This window comes from Montipora capricornis, chromosome 1, assembly GCF_036669925.1.
Source record: "Montipora capricornis isolate CH-2021 chromosome 1, ASM3666992v2, whole genome shotgun sequence".
Taxonomy (NCBI): Eukaryota; Metazoa; Cnidaria; class Anthozoa; order Scleractinia; family Acroporidae; genus Montipora; species Montipora capricornis.
This window is the reverse complement of record NC_090883.1, coordinates 36575913-36595912: the sequence shown is the minus strand read 5'-3', so window position 1 is coordinate 36595912 and position 20000 is coordinate 36575913. Positions and strand designations below refer to the sequence as shown.

Here is a 20000-nt window from a genome sequence, read left to right as displayed (position 1 = left end):
ACAGCCACGAGCTTTCCATCTCGGGACATCGCAAAAGATAAAATATCTTTATCTCTGTTGAAACGATTAATCTCCTTCCCATCGTTTAGATTCCACACCACAAGACATTTTGCATCGTCTGGATAATCACTTAACATCTCGTCGCCGCATATTGAACAGACAGAAAAACTGCATTTACTGGTAGGAAAAAGCGGCTTCAAGTCCCCATTAAAGGAAAACGAATGGCTTAGCTCCCCTGGCAAGATGACATCCTTGCTGGGATGAAACACCACTGAACGGTAAAAACCAAACACGGATGACCTTTTAAAATATGATGGCTGGTATGCATCATCAGTATTGATGATTCTGATTTCGCGAAATAACGAATCATAGTATTTTGGTTTGACATAACGCTTCCATTCGAGGTTACCAGAAGCAAGTGACCACAACTGAATGGATCCATCGAAGCATTCACACACCATGAATTCTAAGCTGGGAGACACATCGAAACAAGCCACCCGTGAAAAACAATGAAACACAGCTTGAACATCTCCTAGGGAGTCATTTTTTCTTAAGAACTCCATGTAAGGCCTGTCGGCATACTTGGTCTCCAGAAGCTGGCGGGAGTCAGAGGATAGTTTACTACTTCCTTCGTTCAACAGACTTTGAAAGATGGTAAACGGATATGCCTCTAAGGTTTGGCGGTGCTTCTTTAAAACAATCAATAATGACGAAAGTGTCTCTTGACACTCGGTAGATATCGTTTTCAAACCACCGTGTTTCATTGCACAAACGATATCTTCTGTGGCTGCTGATATGTTCACACAAATCTTTGCATACAAAAGCTCAGGACATAACACATAGTTTCCAATCACTTGTTCCATGCTGCAGGATCTCATGTCCTGGTCTAACTCTAGCATGTGCTGAACACCATGTTCCAAGGCATACCTTGAAGTGCCAGTGAAGGATTGCGAGTTGCTAACACCTTTACTCTTTAACTCGTCAAATTCCTTAGAGCAAAGAGTAGAAAGGATCTTATGACCTTCCATTTCCTCCACGCTGAAAATGTGCTGCTCGTAGCGTGACGTGTCTGTCAACCAGTCCTTGACTGATTTATGAAAGAAATGAATACGGTTATCGTGAACAGGAAGGAGTGATGACACAATGGCAATGGCTTTGCTCACCTTTCGCATAACACTCAAGGACGACGACTTCGTGCACAACAATTTAGGAACAAAACCCAACGGCAGTGGTTCCCTTGCAGCTGCAATTGCACTCAGAAAACAAAGAAATTGCTCTTCTGTTATCTTCAGTTCCTTACACAAGTCTTGTTCCAACCGTTGGAAATACGACTGGTAAACAGACGAGATGCCAGACGGAAGGGTCTTCTCCAGTTGTTCCATGGTAAGAACCATTGGACACTTAGCCCTTATAAAATCTACCAAAAACTGGGCACACAGAAAAACTCCTTCTGACTTTTGCACGAGATCATCTAAGACAAGCTCGGGCCTTTCAGCTTGTAATAAAACGCTTAGACTCTGTTCAAAGTAAAACCGAATGTCCTTCAAGTTGTCTTCATCTTTTGGCTCCAGTCGCAGTGGACGCAAATCTTTCAGGCTGTCCCAAATGTTAACTTCAGGTCGCGTCGTCACAAGAAATCGAAGCCAAAGCGGCAGATCCTTAAACAAACTGGATATCACGTCAAGAAGCTCATTTCGCCCTTGGTATTGACTTTCATCTAATGCATCTATTACCACAAGAGATGTAAAACCTGGATCTGCTACCATGTTCAGAGGTTCTAAAAAAAGCAAATAAAAGAGATCTACCACTTCCATGTCGTTGATCTCAACACCTAGATTTCCAGAGAACTGTTCCACAAGAGCTTTCTTGTACTCTGGAATACAGCATGAGAGGTGACAAGCTAAGGACTGCATCATCACCTTGGGATTCCTGTGGCGTGCTCTGTCATGGTGACAAAAATGGCTCCCCGCCAATCTGTCAGCTTCTTGCATTCTTCTGCACATCTCAGCAGCGATGACAGATTTCCCCATCCCTGCATTTCCACTGAGCACCAAGACACGATTTGGAGAGCTTCCATCATCCAACCACCTGTTGATTTCAGCAAAGAAAGACTCACGGGTTCCTTGTAAGTATCTCTTTGTATAATCTCTGACATCACGTTGGGTGTCAAGCCTCGCAAGTTTCTTTCGGATGTTATCCTCCTGATCGGTGTCGTGTTGTGTCTCACGGATTTCAGTAACAATTCGATGTACGTCGTCAATCCTGGACTTGAGATCCCTTTCACTCTCTGCCCAGTCCCGTAAGGCATCAAGATAATCCTCCTCTCCACACCGCTCTGCCTTTAATCGATCAATCTCTGGCTGACTTAAACCAAGAGACACTAAAACAGCACTTATTTCCTTCCACAGAGTATTGAATGTTGGTACATCCACACCAGTTGTTGTCACATGCCCATACACTTGATTACGGAAAAACTTAATGCGAGCAAGGTTTGCCTCATGAGAGGTGTCACTTGGGGGTGGTTTGCGATGCCATCCTGTGTGGGGAGGGGTAAGTCCACAAATGTTGGTCAGAAGGAGGAAAAGCAGAGTTATATCAAAGGTGTTGGAGTCCGGAGCAACTCCGCCACCAGGGAACAGCTTGTCCCATTGGTGACCATTGAGAATTCTTCTACGTAAAAGGTTGTTAAGGATGGAATAACAGGAATTAAGATCAGCTGTTAACTTTGCAGGAGGGTGATGAGTGTCAAAAACACTTCTCAGTACAGTTGTTCCACCATCAATAAGAAGTCTACTGAGCTTAGCTCCATTTGTCTTGTCCTCAGAGCTGGCCAGAGGACCAGATGTGGCCATTGTAATCCAAACTAATGATTTTTCATATTGTATCTGCATGGAAACGAAAAATAAAATAATTAATCGATTGTCTAATTGGTTTCCATTGAGTGTTCATCAGAGTCTGATTAAATGACTGATTAAAAATTATCACCAACCATTATCTTTAACTAAGGAATGTAACTACAGTGCCTATGATTAACCGCTACATATACGAGTAAGCTAAGAAATCAAGGATCAAATGAATGCCTGTATTTGGCTGTTCAACAATTACCTTTGACTTATACTTATAAAATGAACAGCCTTGATTTACAAATGACTACAAATCTTCAAAGACATATGCCTTTGCAGAAAAGCAGTACTGAGTGACAAGGCACACAATCGTCTCATGCAGAATTTCTAACCCACTGGAATCTTATCCAGACATTCATACATTGTATCTTGTCACAAGAATGAAAGATGTTGCAAGCCAGCGGGAAAAACAAATTATGACTGCTAAGAAGAAGCTTGCTTTTTTGGTTCATACCCATCACCTTTTAGACAAGCTCTTTGTTACATTTTTCAAATTTTGCAAGCTTACTGACTGCATGGGTTCAAAAATTTGTGTGCTCGAGGTTATCACCCTGTCACTTTGGGCCTCTTCATATCACAGGCACCCCAACCTCAGTGTGAGGGCATATAAGATTTATATGGGAAGACATGACCTAAGACCTGAGAAGATAATTTTAAGAAAAAAATCTCAAAAGCCTCTTTGCCATTGTCGGTCTCTTCCTTCCTGTGTGGTTTTTTTCCAGATTCGACGCAAATTGAGCCATTATGAGATCATCGGTTGTCAACCGTCATGATAAAATACCAAGGTTGAACACTGAATTCTCATGAGACCATTAAATAGAGTCAAAGATTCCTGGTTAAAATGTTCCCACAGCCTAAAATCCACAAGGGCATTGGGTTTTCTTTCATTTCAATCCACTAGCCATGCAATTGAAGCCCTGCCAGCAACACCAATAGGCTATTAATGTCCCGAACGAAACGATAAAACGATGAAAAACATCCTCACAAACTTTGAAGATGACACGGCGACCGTTGAGTACGGTTTAGTAACAAGTCTGTTTGTCTTTGTTTGGTAACGTCATCAGGAACGGCAAACCAAACCACAAACAAAGACTCATTACCAAACCGAACTCAATGGTCCCTGTGTGGTGTTGAAAGTGAAAGAGGATCTTCTTCATCTTTTTATCGATTTGTTTGGGATACTAACAGCTGCCTGACATCGCTGGCAGGGCTTCAATAGCATGCCTAGCAGATTGAAATGAAAGAGAAACCTCTGCCCTTGAACTCTACAGTGGATTTGTGGCTGTGGGAACATTTTAAGCAGGAATATTTGACTCAATTTGGTGGGCTCCTGAGAATTCAGTGCCCTTACTATAATAACCATTGACAACTGAGGAACTGATAATGGCTCAATTCGCATCAAATCTGGAAAAAACCACCAATGAAGGAAGCAACCCACAATGGCAATAAGGTTAGGCTTCCTAATTGAGAATTTTTTAGGAAAATTATCTTCTCAGGTCTTTTATTGGGATTCCCATGTATCCTTATATCTTTGTTGGCTTTCCCTCACACTGAACTTGGGGCGCCTGTGTTGAAATAGAAATCAGGAACAAAGTTGCCAACTGATCAAAAACATAACAAAATCTTAAACACAGAGTCTCTAAATTATTATTTCTAAAATACTTTTACCGGTAAATTACCTTGTTAGAAACTACTTCATAAAGATTAAATAAAAAAGTGTAAGAGACATTTATACAAGTGTAGAGAAATAGCTCAAGATAATAGATAGCCAATGAGGTGTGTAGCCCCAATTTGGCTATAATCATCCCATATGAGTGGAATGACAATTATGGGTAAAACTTTGCTACTAAAAAAAACAGATGTTTACAGTTACTGACATTTTTAGAGCATGGTATCATAGCTCTTACTGTATACTCAACAGTATACAGCATTCTCTGATTGGTAAATGATGAATGCATAATTAAATAGGTTATAGGGTGCAAGTGCAATGTGGAAGTTGCTACGGAAACACAGCAACTGAGTAATTTTGTTGAGTAAATAAAAAATAACTTGCTAGAGCATTTCACGAATTGCACTTGCGTTCATACAATTTCCATTACATACATGTATACCATGATGACCCAGCCAATCAAAACTCTAGAATTGCATGATCCAGTGATCTGGTTTTTAACAAAACCTACACGTAATATTACAATGAACAAAATGATATATGAAATTAATCATTATACTGAACTGCAGAAATGAAATCAAGTAAAGCTATGATCCTTGCAGTTATGGATGCAATTTCTTAGCTCCTACTGTATACTCAACATCATTTCGTTCATTGATTCATTCCTCACAGGAAAATTAGAATCCACAAATGACCAGCTCCCAATTTCAGTAGCTTCATACATGTAGCTCAGTTGGTTAGAGCGTCGCACCGGTATTGCAAGGTTCAAGCCCTGTCGAAGTCCTGAGTTTTTCAGGCTTCTCTATGCAATTGCTAAAATTTCGACCATAACTTCAAGGATCATAGCTTCATTTGATGTAATATTACCTCAGCATTTAAGCCTAATATTATTAATAGTGAGAACTGAAAGACACTTTTTTGTATTCCACAGATTATTCCAGAGAAACATCCATCCCTCAGTTGAGAAATTTCCTTTCACACCTTTGTTGCATGATCATTAAATCCTTAGTGTCTAATACTGTTGCAAATATTTAGATATATTCAAATATTTAGATTTAGTGTAAATACACAGGTGATTATACAAAATCGCGCGCTCCCATTGGCTCGCTATCTCGGATTATCAGCTGATAATCACCACGACGGACAAAATGGCTGCCAGTAGTCGTTTTGCCACTGTAAGTCAAGATGATTTCGCGTTGAAATGTTTTTTTTTCTTTTTTGAAATAATCACCTGTGTATTTATACTAAAACAATTATTTTCCTCAGGCTCAGTGATTATCGGTGAATATTCATGTCGACTTCGTCTTGGTGAATATTCACCGATAATCACTTCGCCTTCTGCGAATAATTGTCAAATATTCAGATGATCAGATGTTATTCCATCGAACTATTTACTGGATTGGATGCACAGGAAATAAAGATAATTTGAATTGAACACAAGTAGCTCAAGCTCGATATATATGTATTTGTACTGTACTTTATTACGCAAGAGTAGAAATTATAAGGATTTGTATGGGGAAAATTGTTTTTCTCAAAATTCAAAAACATATTTACGCTTAAAATAAAAATAACTTACCTTGCCTCAGTCTTGTGTTTCTTTGTCTCTGGTACCATTTCTGGGTCAATTAGGAGCAATTTAGGCGGTTTTTGGTTCCTCTTCTTTTCCCTATATATATTCTTTCCCAAGGTTGGGCACCAAGAGGAAGGCACAGAGAAGAAGCTGCCGAACAGAATCATCAAAGGAAAAGGGCCATAAAGTTGCTCCTAAGTTTTCAATCGCCTCAAAATTCCACATAGATCACTGATGATACCTCTGCTACCCATTTGTCTTCTTCATTCAAGCTGCTTGCACACTGAGAAGGAACTAAGGGCCACCAAACCCTGCAAACATCTGCTTTGAAAGCCAAAGAATTTGGCGCTATTTACCACCCGCATTACCCAAACTGTCGAGAATGCTTAGCGACCCGCGATTGGTCAATGGGCACAATGGTGACCATTCGTGAGTCTTAGGCTTAATCTTCCAATGGTTTGGGTAACGCGGGTTTTGAATAAAGCTGAATTCTATGGCTCTCGAAGCAAATGTTTGCAGAGTTTGTCGGCCCTTAATTCCTTCTCAGTGTGCAAGCGGCTCGAATGAAGAAGACAATTGGGTTGCGAAGGTATTGTCGGCGGTGATCTATGTGGAATTTCCAGGCAATCAAAGATTTGGGAGCAAATCTATGGCCCTTTTCCTTCGATGATTCTGTTTGGTGGCTTCGTCTTGGTGCCCAACCTTGGGAAAGAATATATAAAGGGAAAAGAAGAGGAACCAAAAACCACCTAAATTGCTCTTAATCAACCAAGAAATGGTACCAGAGACAAAGAAACACAAGACTGAGGCAAGGTAAGCTATTTTTTAGTTGCCAATGACCAATCCGAGCAAAAGGCGAGGATCGCAAGACGGCAGCATTAGCAAAAGTATCGAGCCGCAGGCAAAAAAAATGTGGAGTGATCCAGAGAAAAAAGTAATGTAATGTAACAATAAAAAAAATAAGCCAATCACCTCGAGCTCAAAATTAAACCAGTGTACATGTTCTTATCAGCCGCTGTTGTCAATTTCGGCCGGCAGTTCACGATTAGAGGTGTTTTTTCGTTTTGTAACCATTGAGTTGTGAACAATTTAATTTAATTTTCAAAGGAAATATGTTGTCTGCAAAGTACGCAATTTGGCAGTCAACGATCAATTTGACTTATAATTCATGCCTGTATCTTGCAAAATAAAAATTCTACAAGTAAAACAAATTTAAAGTTTCATGTGCTAGAGCGTTTGATTCCCCATTACATGTTTCACACTGAAAAGTCTGGAAATGCATTGGCAATTTTTTACATGGCACTGATTTTATTCATCTTAATTATGGTATATTCCTGTTAAAATTACAGCAGTACTTTCCATATTATTGCTAAACACGTTGACATTTACATTGTTGTTGGAGATACAAAGTGTGCAATTTCTATTATTATATATAATTATTGTATTATTGTTATCAAGACAAGTTGAGTTTCAGTACTTTCGAATAAAAAAATTAAAACTACTGTTGAGTACTTTGGAACTCTGATACAATTCTGCAAATTATGTATTATATTGACTGTCTCGTTGGCACTTAGAGATACCTATTTCTACTTTAAATCCTAAATATTTTTTTGCATTTTACGAAAAACCGTTTTCCCCATACAAATCCTTATATTTCTACTCCTGTAAATACAGGTCAATACACAAAAATTAATTATATCGAGCTTGGGCGACTTGTGGAATTGCATAGCAAAAAACACGTACTTTACCTGTAGTACAATCAAGCTAATTAAATTTACTTACTATTAGCAAAGTATTTAAAAACATCATGATTCAAGTGTTTTTACAACAAAATTACAATCGACATTGTGTTCTGCAGTTAAAATTGTTTCCAGTGAAAAACCTTACCTGAGACCAGACGCTACATGTACAAGATGGAAGATCGTTACATAAGGAAAAAACAATGCTTCCAGTGTCTATAAGGTGACGATGGCGAGAAATAGGCAAGTTTCTTTGCTGTGAAAACTAGATTTAAATCACCGCACATACTCGATTGGTTACCTGTTAATGAAGGCCAAGCTCCAATATACGAATCATATCACATCATGGCACAGTTCTGCACAGTTCCATGAGATACTAAGTACACAGAAAACGTCAATTAGCGATAAGTATTTAGTAATTTCCCAGAGCCCGCTTAGTAAACTTTTAGGGAGAGAAACGTCACAAATCACGTCGCTGTAAACCTTGTCGTGACGAACAACTCACTTACCTCGAGATATCCAGGAACTTCCAAGGTTCTTCAGCATTGAAAATATGGCGAACTTCCGGCTCGAAAACCCACAGGCCACCCAAACTCTCCAAATTCGCTTCCCAACCTCCCAAGCCAGCAGAGAGGTCCTGGAAAGGGGTTGTTTCGACTTCCTTGAGAACCAATAAAACTCAATCAAAGGGGCTGTTTGCATGAGAAAACTCGTCCCTGGCGCGATTTCCTTATCGGGATGACTAATTGATTTCCTATCGTGTTTACAAGATGCCTACTTTATTTCATATCGAGTTTGCATGAAGGCACACTTGACGTTGATCAAATACATGTCATTTTGGATTGACGAAATTCACTCATGCGCTACCGGTTCCAGTCAACCCAGAGGTCAAGTTCATACCGAAACGAGTGGTTGTTCCTCGTTTGCATGACACCGTTGCGAGCTTTCGTACCGAAATGAAATTCTTTCTCCGGTATAGAAACCGGGGTGAACTCGCGCCAGTATGAATCGTTCCGGTATGACATTTTCCGTTGGTATCATGCAAACGAACACAGAGCCACAAGAGGGAACCGGAGTGAACTTCCTCCCGGGCAAAAGTCGCCCCGGTATCATGTAAACACTCCCTAAGGATCTTACTGGGACGAAAATCGCATCTTTCCTATCTAAGCCATTTTGAAACATAAAAAAGTAGTCTGCGTGAGAAGAAAAATGCTGTTTACGTTTTGCAAATATCTCTTTTCGTTCCAGAGATATTCGAGTTTTTAAAATATGCAAATTAGCCAAGTGATGATGTCATACACTCAACCAAATTTTGTTCAAATATGATGAAAAGAGATATCTCAGCCAATTTGTATCAGAAATTTTTGATTTTTTGCAGTAAGATTCTACTAAATGCTAACTATGATGTTCTCCACAATATGAGCTTAACAGTTCTGTTTCCATGGTATCACACTGGGTTCCAGACCTCCCCATATTATGAGCTTTTCTGGCCACCTTTGGCGTTTTATTTTAATATTTGCTAACAGCACTTCATATGCATGATCCAGCAAGCATATAAATATGTTAGCACGACTTTGTGGCCTTGTTTAACATTCTTCAAGCTGAAAATCTCTAACATATTGAAATCAAGTGGGTGGGGACTGGAAAAGAGTGAATTGCCATGTACCACTTTAAGCAAAATGACGACGATACATCAAAGGATAAATAATGGCTGCCGCAGTGAGTGAGCCTGAAGCGAACAAACGAGGAAACTCTCTAATTTGGAGAAGAACACATTTTTCTTCAAAACGCCAGGGGTTGTGGTCAAAGGCGCAAGGAATTGTGGTTGTGCGCGAATAAAGAAATTAAGATGCACGAGAATAGAGCCTGCTCTACACTCACGCAACAAACAGTAAATTCGAATCGTTCAATGAAAAAGGCCACTTAGGTAAACTAGTTAGTATTATAAGCATATTTAGCTAACGTTTTTTTGTGTACAAATTGGAGAGACTGTAAATCAAAACAAATCGAATTAAATTAACCCTTCTATTGCCACGATCGAAACGTTCATTCTCCTAACTAGAACCATTGATTTTTTGAAAATTTGGTGTTATATCAAGATCACACCTCTTCAGCTGATAATATTCTCCATTCTCAATACTATCTGAATGACATTACATTGACGTTGTGAAGAGAATTTACAAACCGATCACTCCTGGAATTCAAAGGGTTGAAGCGGATCAAATCAACGTCGGTTTTTGTTGAGAATGTAAAATGGCAGGAGTTGGAGAACAATTTCTCGCAGCAGAGTAGAGTGTCAACTGTCAAGTCTGGGAATCCAAACCGGACCACATTGATTACAGGCAAATACTCTCACAACTGCGTCAATCATCGTACGCAATACCATGTGTAGAAAATTCGACGTCACGCACGATTGCCTCAGCCCTCGGAGCCCCTAGTTGACCAAATGCTAAAGAGCGAAAACCTTAAAGCCGTGTTCACACTCAACGTTGATTATGATCAACTGAAGTATTATTCAGGCTATCATACTCTATTCAATTTTATTCAATTATGGTCCTGTTTACATCTGCGAAAATTCAAATACAATGGGCTGGGTAACCTCGCAGGGAGACAAAATGGCGCCGTATCGCGTGGCTGCTGCGATTACCATCACGATGCTTGAGGCGAGAAGAGAACCAAGGATAGCTTCCGAGCATAGAAGACAAATCCAAATCTTCGATCCATAAAGCGATTAGAAGTGTCGTTCGCTCATACCACCACGTGTTCGCCATTCTGTTCAATTACGCACTGTAATTACTTTAAACAATCCCCTTGAGGTCGTTTGAAATGATTATCCAATTATAATCACGTACTGTAATTAGTTGATGTGAACCCGTTCCAAACTTAATTGGATTATAATTCGATCATAATCGAAGCCTAATGTGAACACGGCTTTAGATCCCCTGGGTGTGTCAATATATAAAATTTGAGGAGGCAGCATGGCCGAGTGGTGAGGTAGCCTGCGTAACAGGGGCCGCTTACCATTTAGTTTTCGGTCAGAAGTTTTTTTAAATGGGAAATGGAATGAGCCGTTTCATTTGTGACTCCATTTTCGAATTCCGTAAGAGTCTGTGTACAAATAAATGTCAAGTGAAGCTGTCATCTTCGCAGTTATGAACGCAATTTTTGCAATTGCGTAAAGAAGCCTGAAAATTTCAGGATTCAACGGGGATTGAACCCGTGACCTCGCGATACCGGTGAAACGCTCTAACCAACTGAGCTATGAAGCCACTGACGTTGGGAGCTGGTCATTTGTGGGTTTATGAAAAATGGGTATATGGGTCTATGATATATGGAATTTCAGGCTTCTTTACGCAATTGCAAAAATTGCGCTCATAACTGCGAAGATCACAGCGTCACTTGATTTCATATCCACAGTTCATATATGACCCATTTCATATATCATTTCATCGTTGACAAATAAATGTGGCGGCCAATGCCCGCCAAGTAAAGTGATGTAATCCTCGCATCGGTGCCTGGTTCTAGTGGTGCAAACAATCCGGTCGACTCTGTAAAAGTGGAAAAAGAAGACAACCTTCGCAGGCTGTGCCTTCTTTCCAGAAAATTTCCGTTGGTGTCAACCGTTTCATTTGTTTTCTCACCGGAACAACGGGTTTTTTCTGACAAATGGTAAGCGCCCAGGGTTTCCAGCTAGCATTCGCCCTATTCTCGCCCGCTGAAAACGCTTGTTACGCAGGCTAAGTGGTGAGGGTGATGTAAGTCCGGTTTATCTTGAGATTGTGACTTCAGTGTACTGTATTACCCATTTAATGGCTTTGTTACCTTTATGGAGACCTTTATTATACCTCTATCATTATTATAATTACAACAGCAATTACGATCACGTTTTATAATCAATTAAGACTAACCAAAAAGTAACGTCCTCTCTGCCCGCAAATAGCAGAGCTAATCGAGGCTGGAAGGGGAATACATGAGATTACTTTGACTAGGACTAAGACAAATAGTAGGATATAGGAAAATATAACGATCAACAGGAAAAAACAAATTTATGATATTACAAATTTGGAACTAAGATTCAAGATTCACGCGATGAAATTCTGTCAGTTTTCTTCACTTATTTAATAAAGTTGGCGCATCAACAGAAGCATCCTATGATTTCAAAATATGAAATAGAAGTTCACGTAGTGAAGGCCTCAGTTTTAGTTCGGGGAGGTCTCGATTACTTTGGGCACAAAATCGACAATATCCAAATACGTATTCGCCAATTTAACCCTGGATGACACTTTTCTCCATCTCCCGAACTTGCAGTGGCATTCAAGTTAGAACTAATACAATGGATGTCTCTACAGCTGAATCAGCTAAGTTTTATTGCAGATTTAAAAAGGCTGAATTGAGCAAACAAGTGTAACTTCACACCCAGCCGGGTTACACATACGAATAAAACGCATATTTAAAAAAAGTTTCAAACTTTCCAGCGGCAAAACTTCAGGGTAAAAAAATTAGAAAGCAAAGGATTTTTTTAGCGCAAATGTGAGATTGTACAACTTTCCTTTCTCAAGGCACCAAAACCTGACACCAAAGACCCAGACATTATTTATCCACAGTTCTAACCGTAAACGTATCCACATTCGTCGCCAATTTACAGCGACCTGATTCGTTTAAAAAAAAAACAAGCTAACTTACTGAAACGCGACCAACAAAGTGTATGCTGTTACACCATTCGTCTGCAAAAAACCTACCACATCTACTACAAATCAGGAAACACTGTACAGCTCTGCCAGTATGAAACAGAGTTCAAAATATGTACAAGTTTTCTCTTGTATTTGTCCAGAAGACGCGCCAGGAAACTTTGCGGTCACAATCGTCACTGTCGTTTCTTCAGATAATAAGACAACAAGAAACTCGCTCCTGACACTTGGTCCTGCAGGAAAAGTAACAAATATTAATTCAACTGATTGATCAAATTGTCACTCGAAGGAGATAAAGGTGTCACGTTTTTGGTATATTTGTAAGTGAAATAGAAAACGTAAGTTTGTCTAATTTTAAATTTTTGCCTCTTGCTTCTTCTAGCAAACACAGTAGGGAAATTGAGCATCGCATTCGCACCAACGGCAAACCTCTAGCTGAATGTTTTATTTTGACAAAAGATCAAAGAATTTGCCGCAACCATTGACCTGTTATCTACAGATACTGCCAACAACTTCTCAAGAAAAGGACCCAACATGAAACATTAAATTTTTATTCTTTTCTGCCGGTTCCCGCTTATCGTTTCACGTGAAGGCAATAATAAACCCGTCAGCTTCATTATTGTCACTATCAAAGGATAGAAAGCTAAGGGGCAAGGAGCAACCAGTCTCGAAAAGGCAATATTAACATACGGTGGCTCCTCGCCAAATTAGGAGCTTTTCACATTCAAAGGTAACAGTCCAATCCCGGCCCACTCGTAACTGTCATTAATTTCGGCTACGCCATGGTGATGACGCCCAAGTAGCTGTCAAAACAGCTGTCCAAGGTTGCCAAATGCCCAGTGTCAAATCCCTGTACACATGCGCAAGATATTGGCCTGATTATTGTGTTTGTCAAATTATTGTGTGACCACCAATGCTTTAATTGTTTTTGTATCTGTTATTAATGGGATTTACTCAAAAGAGTATCAACCCACCAATAAGCACCTTATCCATCAACATAACGGTCGATATGTGAACACAATTTTAGCGGCTCTTATCCAAAGAACATATACACTGTAAGTGTAAGGAGCGGGATTCTCGCGCTAATTAAGAGATGCGAGAATGAGCCCACAAGCAGACTACGCAACACAGTAATGTAAGCTCGTATCACCCTATATGGGAACAAAAACACACATCTAAGCAACCACTAACTTTTGATAACAATGCTTTGTTGGATACCTTGTAGTGCATACAGAAGATCTCAGTGTGGGTCGTGTGGTCATTTGCCGATCAGTATTCGCTCATGGTGCTGCTCGCCACGACAGTGGGCACAGCATTTGAAAGACCACATGCATTTTAAAAATACTTGGCTCTCAAACAACAAATTGACAACTTACCTTTTTGCCTCACTTCTGAGTGTCTTTTCTCCCGGGTGTTTTACCTTGATAATTTTTAAGTCCAACCCTCGCTTTGAACAAATGGCAATGATACCTCCACTGGAAAAAGTTTCTAAACGGTATGACTCATCCACACCAACACCCATAACACAGAGTAGATCTCCAGACCTGACGTTGAACATCTTAAGGCAGGCGTCATTCAGAAAAACACATTCCTCGTCACTGATGAATTTACAACTCTTGACGGGGTCATCACTCAATTTAACACGCAAGTTACCAGAAACTGCATCGAGAACGTATACGCCATTTAACTCATGAACAACAATAAATTGACCCTCGGGAGAAAATGATCCCCTCACACGAGACAAACTGGTACCAGAGAGTGCACACCACAGCGGTTCGGTTTTACCCAGTTGCTTCAATTCAATGAACTTTTGCCCGTCCTCTCTTGAGGCAAACAACTGGAGGTCCCTGTAGCAAGCAATCAACTTATGGTGCAGTTTAAACGTTACCACATCCTCTCCACCAACAGTATCTAAAATGATCCCCTCTCCCGTTTTAGATGATATGCATGCCACCTGATCATCTGAAATAGGAAAGAGAGCATCCGCACCAAACATCCATCGTCGCGTGCAGACTGAAAAATCAATGTTCCAAAGCTCAATAGTGCTCGCAGTTGCAAACAAAATTCCATCTTTTAAAGCTACGAAGTCAATGAGAAGGACACTTTCAAACTCTTTCTGTCCCTTAAGTTCACCATTCGAAACGTCCCAAGCCATGATAATTCGACGTTTGAACGATCCCAGTCCGACCGACACGTCTGCATAAACACTCTCGCCTGAAAACGAGAATCGGAGAGATTTGACACCTTGGAATTCTGTGTTCTTCCTTATTGGATTCCGATAAACCATTTCAATGTAATCCCCATGTACAATGTAGTTCCTTAAAAGAGATTGGCTATTGAGCACTACGTCAGAAAAACGGAATGGATCCTGTAAACTCACAGGATCTCCTAACAAAAAGCCACCGATTCTGTGGGATTCTAGCTCAAAGGAATTCCAACTGGAAAAATAAACAATATCCATCGAATAGTGATCCTCAGGCCCCTCAGTGACTCTCAAACAAAACCACTTGCTAGACCCGGCAAAACCTACAACACGTGAACACCAAAGAAACCCACTGTCTGGTGAGAACCTAATCATTCCACACACAGAGTCTAAAGCTGCCTCTGCTAGAGTTGAAAAACCATTTTCCCGGTCAACTAAACAAACAAAGCCAGTTAAATGGCAAATCGCCACGAGCTTTCCATCTCGGGATATCGCAAAGGATAAAATATCGTTATCTCTGGTGAGACGATCAATCTCCCTGCCATCGTTTAGATTCCACACGATAAGACATTTTGCATCGTCGGGACAATCAGACAACATCTCGTCGCCGAAAATAGAACAGACAGAAAAACTGCACTTACTGGTGGGAAAAAGAGGCTTCAAGTCTCCATTAAAGGAATAAGCATGGCTTAAAACTCCTGGCAAGATGACATCCTTGGTAGGATGAAATACCACTGAACGGTAAAAAGCATACACAGTTGACCTATGATAATCTGCTGGTTGGTATGCATGATTGGTATCGATGATTCTCCTTCTACCACAGATAGAGTCACAATAGAGTCTTAGTTTGCAATAACGTTTCCATTTGAGGTTACCAGAGGCAAGTGACCACAACTGAATGGTTCCATCAAGGCACTCACACACCATGTATTCTAAGCTAGGGGATACATCCAAACAACGCACATCTGAACAAAAATGAAACCGAGTTTGAACAGCTCCTTGAGGGACATTTTTGGTTAAGTACTCCATGTACGGCTTATCGGAATACTTGGTCTCCAGAAGCTTGCGGGAGTCAGAAGATAGTTTACTACTTCCCTCATTCAACAGACATTGAAATATAGTAAAGGGATACTCTTCTAATGTTAGACGGTATTTCTTTAAAACAACCAATAATGACGAAAGGGTCTCAAAACAATCGGCTGATATCGTTTTCAACGCATCGTGTTTCATTAAACAGACAACATCTTCAGCGACTGTTGCCGTGTTCAGACAAATCTTTGCGTACAAAATCTCTGGGTCTAACACATAGTTTCCAACCACTTGTTCAAGGCTGCAGGATTTCGTGTCTTGGTCTAACTGTAGCATGTGCTGAACACCATGTTCCAAGGCATACCTTGTAGTGTCAGCGAAGGATTGTGCGTTGCTAACACCTTTTCTCTTTAACTCGTCAATTTCGTTGGAGGAAAGAGTAGAAAGGATCTTGTGGCCTTCCATTTCCTCCACACTGAAAATGTGCTGCCTGTAGCGTGACTTGTCTGTCAACCAGTCCTTGACTGATTTATGAAAGAAATGAATGCGGTCACCGTGAACAGGAAGGAGTGATGACACAATGGCAATGGCTTTGCTCACCTTTCGCATAACAATCGTGGACAACAAGTTCTTGCACAACAATTTAGGAACAAAACCCAATGGTAGTGGTTCCCTTGCAGCTGCAATTGCACTCAGGAAACAAAGAAAATGCTCTTCAGTTATGTTCAGTTCCTCACACAAGTCTTGCTCCAGCCGTTGGAAATACGACTGGTACACGTACGAGATGCCTGTCGGAAGGGTTTTGTCCACTTGTTCCAAGGTAAGTATGGTTGAACACTCAGCCCTTATAAAATCTACCAAAAACTGGGCACACAGAAAGACTCCCTCTGACTTCTGCACGAGATCATCTAAGACAAGCTCGCGCCTTTCAACTTCTAATAAATCGCTCAGAGTTCGTTCAAAGTAAAAACGAATATCTTCCAAGTTGTCTTCATCTTTTCCCTCCAGTACCAGTGGCTGCAAATCTTTCAGGCTGTCCCAAATGTTGACTTCAGGTCGCGTCGTCACAAAAAATCGAATCCAAAGTGGCAGATTCTTAAAAAACCTAGCAATCACGTCAAGAAGATCATTTCGTCCTTGGTGTTCACCTTCATCTAAAGCATCTATTACCACGAGAAATGTAAAAGCTGGATCTGCTACGCTGTTCAGAGGTTCAAAAAACAGCAAACCAAACAGATCTGCGACTTCCATGTCATTGATCTCTACACCTAGATTTCCGGAGAGCTGTTCAACAAGAGCTTTCTTGTACTCTGGAAGACAGCCTGAGAGGTGAAAGGCTAAAGACTGCAGCATCACCTTGGGATTCCTATGGCGTGCTCTCTCATGGTGACAAAAATGGCTCCCCGCCAATCTTTTAGCTCCTTGCATTCTTCTGCACATCTCAGCAGCCATGACAGATTTCCCCATCCCTGCATTTGCGCTGAGCACCAAGACACAATTTGGAGAGCTTGCGTCATCCAACCAGCCGTTGATTTTAGCAAAGAAAGACTCACGGGTTCCTTCCAAATATCTGTTTCCATAATATCTCATGTCAAGTTGGGTGTCAATCTTAGCAAGATTTTTTAGGATTTTATCTTCCTGATCAGTGTTGTGTTGTGTCTCACGGATTTCAGTAACAATTTGGTGTATGTCTTCAATCACGGAATTGCCGTCCTCAACCGTCTCTTGGGTTGTTGACAGCTGGATTCGCAAGTCTTTAAGGATAGATTTGTTTTCCTCGACGTTCTTTTTGGCCGTGTTTTGAAGCTGACGCGTGTCATTAAGTTGAGTCTTCAGATCCCTTTCACTCTCTGCCCAGTCCCGTAAAACGTCGAGATAATCCTCCTCTCCACATTTCTCCACCTTCAATCGATCAATCTCTGGCTGACTTAACCCAAGAGACACTAAAACGGCACTAATTTCTTTCCACAGAGCATTGAACGTTGGTGCATTCACACCAGTGGTTGTCACATGCCCATACACTTGATTACGGAAAAACTTAATGCGAGCAAGGTTTGCCTCATGAGAGGTGTCACTTGGAGCTGGTTTGCAATGCCATCCTGTGTGGGGAGGGGTAAGTCCACAAATGTTGGTCAGAAGGAGGAACAGAAGAGTTATATCAAAGGTGTTGGAGTCCGGAGCAACTCCGCCACCAGGGAATAGCTTGTCCCACTGGTGACCATTGAGAATTCTTCTTCGTAAAAGGTTGTTAAGGATGGAATAACAGGAATTAAGATCAGCTGCTAACTTTGCAGGAGGGTGATGAGTGTCAAAAACACTTCTCAGTACAGTTGTTCCACCATCAATAATAAGTCGAGTGAGCTTAGCTCCATTTGTCTTCTCTTCTGAGCTGGCCAAGGGACCAGGTGTGGCCATAGTTAACCAAACCACTAATTTTTCACATTGTATCTGCATGGAAAAGAAAAATAATTAATTGATTGCCTAATTGGTTTCTATTGAGTCTTCATCAGAAACTAATAAAATGTAAGTGACTGCATTAAAAATTATCACCAACCATTATCTTTAATTAAGGAATGTAACTGCATTGCGTATGATTCACAACCGCAAAAAGCTAAAAAATCGAGGATCAAATTAATGCCTTTAGGATCAGTTAAACAAGAATGACCTTTGGTTTCTGCCCCCAAAAATGAATGAAATTGATCCACAAGTACCTACTGAACTACAATGAGGTATCAGTGCAAAAGAACAACGTTGAATGCCTCTGCACATAATTGTTCCACGAAAACGTTTTGTCCCACTGGAACCTTTACCACACATTCGTATTTTGGGAGCGTTAAACATTAAAATACGAAGTCTTTTTGAACTGGCGTGATGTGCGCATATCGTGGAACAAGTCAAACTCGCAGCTGCCTTTAGCACCCTCTGAAGGCGGCCCGCTGAGATATCCCCAACAGTAGTGAGTCCAAATAGTCTGTGTGAGAAGTTTCTTTCTTCTTCGTTTCTTCAGCATTTCTTACTAAGTGATTTACTACAAAACACTGTTTGGTATATTGCTGAAAGTCAAGATCAGACTTCATTACTACCCCACTTTTTCTCCAGACGTCTTCTCTTTCTCTTAACTTGTAGAATATCAGCAGTGAACCACGGTGAAAGTGGGCGTGCTAAAACAGACCGTTGTTTTAAAGATGGATAGGTATCCAATCATGACACTAAAACAATGTACTATTTAAGCAGTAGAGGACGTTTTCCGTGTTTCCATAGCCTCATCTAAACAGGAGGGAGAATTGAGAGAATTCAAGACAGTTCTGCAAACCCGAGACGTAGTCTAGGATTTGCATAACTGTCGAGAATTCTCCCAACTCCCCCGAGTGTTCAGATGAGGCTATGCAAACACAGAAAAAAGTCCTCTATTGCTTTTATAAAATATTTCTCGAAGATAATTCGACAAATGAAAGAAAATACTGGTTTTTTAACTTCTTGATTGAAACAGATTTTCTTGATACACGCTCATATTTCTTACCAGCCAATCAAAACGCGCGTCTGACAATACATAACCAATCAAACTTCGTGTGATGTCACAGCCGTGTTTGCATACCCTCATCTAAAGACAGCTATTGACCAATGAGAGTGCGGGTACTATCCTAATTATTTTATAATATGTGAGTCAGCAAAAGCAGACACGTGGATATCATGATAAGACTTAAACAAGTCAGAGTATGAAAGGCCAGAAGTAAAGTCGTCAATATTAACAGGACGAAAGGTACGAGAAGATGCCAATGTCTTAGCAGGACGTTGTAATAGCCAGTAGCTAGGAGTTTGCACTGTACCGCCAGATGATCAGATATACCAGAATCAGAGATCATGTAGTTAAGTCCCTGGGAAGCCGATCGCCACTTTTGGTAATTACCAAATCAAGAATGTGACCATGTGCACCAGAAGTGGAGGATCTATTCTGAACCAAATTATATGCCTGAATCAAATCAATAAATCGACGCGATATCCTGTCATCAGTAGTATCTGCATTCAAGTTAAAGTCACCAGTCAGCAGGCGGTAGCCAGAATAGGTAGCCGAACGCCCAATATAATACAAAAAACAATAACTGAATCCTTGAGGTCTGTAAACCACAATCAAACGTACAAGAAAACAATTTTATTTGAAGCTCAACATGTTTAAATGAGAAATAGTTTGCGGGAGGATA

General features: G+C 40.5%; 2 protein-coding genes across 6 annotated transcripts in view; both read right to left on the bottom strand.

Annotated features, from left to right (window-relative positions):
- LOC138040966 (uncharacterized) overlaps positions 1-8458 on the bottom strand; it is a 14972-nt gene extending 6514 nt beyond the window's left edge. Inside the window, exons 1-3 of the mRNA XM_068886705.1 lie at positions 8391-8458; positions 8183-8257; positions 1-2885 (exon numbers count right to left, since the gene is read on the bottom strand). The exon at positions 1-2885 is cut by the window's left edge and continues 1305 nt beyond it. Coding sequence (XP_068742806.1) covers positions 1-2852 — 2852 coding nt within the window. The 5' untranslated portion in view covers positions 2853-2885; positions 8183-8257; positions 8391-8458. The remainder of the gene's footprint in view (positions 2886-8182; positions 8258-8390) is intronic.
- A 3242-nt stretch (positions 8459-11700) lies between these two features.
- LOC138040806 (uncharacterized) overlaps positions 11701-20000 on the bottom strand; it is a 19539-nt gene continuing 11239 nt past the window's right edge. For all 5 annotated transcript variants that reach the window (XM_068886484.1, XM_068886478.1, XM_068886475.1 and 2 more), the window contains 2 exons: positions 13946-18249; positions 11701-12802 (listed from right to left, as the gene is read on the bottom strand). In XM_068886484.1, coding sequence (XP_068742585.1) covers positions 12760-12802; positions 13946-18216 — 4314 coding nt within the window. In that variant the 5' untranslated portion in view covers positions 18217-18249 and the 3' untranslated portion in view covers positions 11701-12759. The remainder of the gene's footprint in view (positions 12803-13945; positions 18250-20000) is intronic.